At 38.5% G+C, this 2,749-nt stretch overlaps 1 protein-coding gene across 1 annotated transcript; it reads right to left on the reverse strand.

Annotated features, from left to right (window-relative positions):
- Window positions 1-324: 324 nt before the first annotated feature.
- On the reverse strand, window positions 325-2,120 carry LOC100021171 (olfactory receptor 51G2-like). The gene has a single exon (XM_001373369.2). The coding sequence runs from the start codon at window positions 2,118-2,120 to the stop codon at window positions 1,134-1,136; it is 987 nt and encodes a 328-aa protein (XP_001373406.2). The 3' UTR covers window positions 325-1,133.
- Between the last annotated feature and the right edge of the window lie 629 nt (window positions 2,121-2,749).

Consider the following 2,749-nt stretch of genomic DNA (forward strand, 5'->3'; position numbering starts at 1 on the left):
CGATTATGTAGAAATTAATATAAAGGTAGGATAAACTGAATATAATCCCTGAGAGTAGGCATCAGGATTAAGGAGGAATGCAAAAGACTTCTTTCAGAAGGTAGGACTTCAGCTGAAATCTGAAATAAAATAATGAAACTGAGAAGTAGATATAATGAGAATTTCTGGCTTTCTTCAAGGCACAGCTCAGTTACTTCTTTTTATATGAAAACTTTTATAACTCCATTCCACTTCACTTTCCCATTTATTTAACATGTACTTCCTTAGATCAGTTTCTATTTATTTGTGCATTTTTTACATTCTTATTCTCTAAATTCAGTTTAAACAGGGACTTTCATTTTTTATTGCATTGATGGCAATGGATATTTTATTTTTAACTTTGTAGTGGTAGTAACTAATACAGTGCCTGATTCATAGTAGGTGGCTGAAAAATGTTGAATTGAATGACTTTGTAGTCAATGGAACTTAGACATTTTCCCCCATGCTGTTCTTCAAGGGTAGAAAGGGAAATATTTATTTAGCAGGAGGAGTGGTAGGACAGAAAGAAGAAATAGAAGTTTCTTTGACAGAGAAGAGAGAGAAAGAGATAGAGACAGAACTAGAAACAGAGATGAGACAGAGACAGTGAAAGGGAGAAGAGACAGAGACACACACAGAGAAAAAGAGTTGGATATCATTCTTACATATACCCAGAGTGTTCCATCTCTTCTCTTATCCCAACTCAGAAAAAATGTCTGTGAAAGATTAACAAGAAGGAGAAAAAAGGAGGATTGATATCAAGAAGATGTCTGAGAGGCTGATTGTAACAGAACATGTGTATAATACCTGCCAGTGGGGAGAGTGAGGGTAGTCATGTAATAGGGCTTTGGAGTGATGAGTTGCAATAGGTCTAACAACTAACCCCAATGTGAAGAGAAAAGTAGATTGGCATTACAATGGGACAGAGTTCACATATGGAGAAGCAATGAGATTGGACCTATAAGTGGCCACTTTACTTCTAGTCTAGGCAAGATAAAGAGATCTAGTTTAAAAAAATTAAGAAAGGACATTCACTCTTTTTACACCTATTTTCCAGAAACTTTGTTCCCATTTACTATGCCAGACTTATTACAGGAAACACTAGAATTTACCTCTCAGGTTCTCCAGCTGCTGAAGGACTTCTGCAAGGCATCACGTATTTTTTTAGTCTTCAGACTGTATACAATTGGGTTAAACATGGGAGGCATGAAGAGATAAAAATTTCCAAGTACAGCATAGGTTAGACGGGAACTCTTTCTATTTATCCGATGTAATAGTGCAATTGCCAGTAGTGGCATGTAGAAGATGAGGACAATGAAGATATGGGAAAGGCAAGTATTCAGTGCCTTAAGCTGACCTTCTCTGGAAGCAATTCCCAGCACAGATCGGAGGATTAGGGTGTAGGAGAGGACAATGAGCAAAAAGTCCAATGCAAAGGAGCAGATGACCATGATGAGGCCATAGAAGATATTGATTTTGACAGGACCACAAGCCAGCTTCATGACATCAGGGTGTTGGCAGTAAGAGTAAGAGAGGGTCTGGCCTTTGCAGAAAGGAAGCCTCTTGAGGAGGATAGGCAATGGAGTCATGAGTGTTATGCCTCTCAAGAAAGCTGCCAGTCCCATCTTGGTAATACGTGGATGGGTGAGTATAGTGGTATAGTGCAATGGATGGCTGATAGCCACAAAGCGATCAAAAGCCATGGACAAGAGAATCCCTGATCCAGTAGAAGAGAAGGTATGAATAAAGAAGAGCTGACTAAGGCAGCCATCAATTGTGATCTCATGATGACCAAAGACAAAAACCTGAAGCACTGAGCACAATGTTGAAATGGACAGGGCAATGTCTGCTCCTGCCAACATGGAAAGGAAAAGATATTGGGGTTCCCAGAGGCTGTGCTCAATCCTAACTAGATATAGCAATGTACAATTGCAGGCCAGAGTGATGGTGTACATAAGACTCAGGAGTGGTCCTAGCCACATGCGGGCTCCTGGTAGTCCTCGAAGACCAGTCAGTATGAAGACAGATGGCTGGATGTCAGTGCTATTGTATGTTGGCAAAATGGCATGAGAGAGGTCCTGCTCAGAGTAATTCCAAGTCATGGATACTGGGAAGGGAAGCAGAGAATGATGTTAGGTGTGAAGCAACCATATAGGTTATGCCAAATAAACACTGAAAACTTGCACTCAGCTATGGCCTATGGCCTAAAGCAAAATGCTGTACAGGAAGCAATGGAGAGACAACAGATCATATATGCAGAGGGAAAAAAAATCCTAGTTATTGAAGTCTCTTGATTGTCCTTCAGTAATATTATCTGTGAATTCAAATGAAATTTATCTTTGTTCTGAGATTACAGCAATCAGGTTGAAGTTTTAACCCTAAGCAAGATGAGAAAGACTCAAATGTCTAGGCAGCTAGATGGAATAGTGAATGTAGAGTCAGAAAAATCTACTAACTGTGTGGCATATCATCTAAATTTTCTTAGTCTGAATCTCCTTATTTCTAAAATGGGGATAATAGCATAGTCATTGTGAGGATTAAATCAGATCATCTATGTAAAGCATTTCACAAACTTAAAGTGTCATATAAATGTTAGACTATATATATACATATATGTGTATATATATGTATATTTTGGAAATAGGGCTGTAAAACAGTAAAACAGATAACAGAGTTCTTGATTTAATTATCTAGGAATGAGGAGAAATATCTAGTTCAGATAACTATGAGG

This window comes from Monodelphis domestica, chromosome 4 (assembly GCF_027887165.1).
Source record: "Monodelphis domestica isolate mMonDom1 chromosome 4, mMonDom1.pri, whole genome shotgun sequence".
NCBI classification, from domain to species: domain Eukaryota; kingdom Metazoa; phylum Chordata; class Mammalia; order Didelphimorphia; family Didelphidae; genus Monodelphis; species Monodelphis domestica.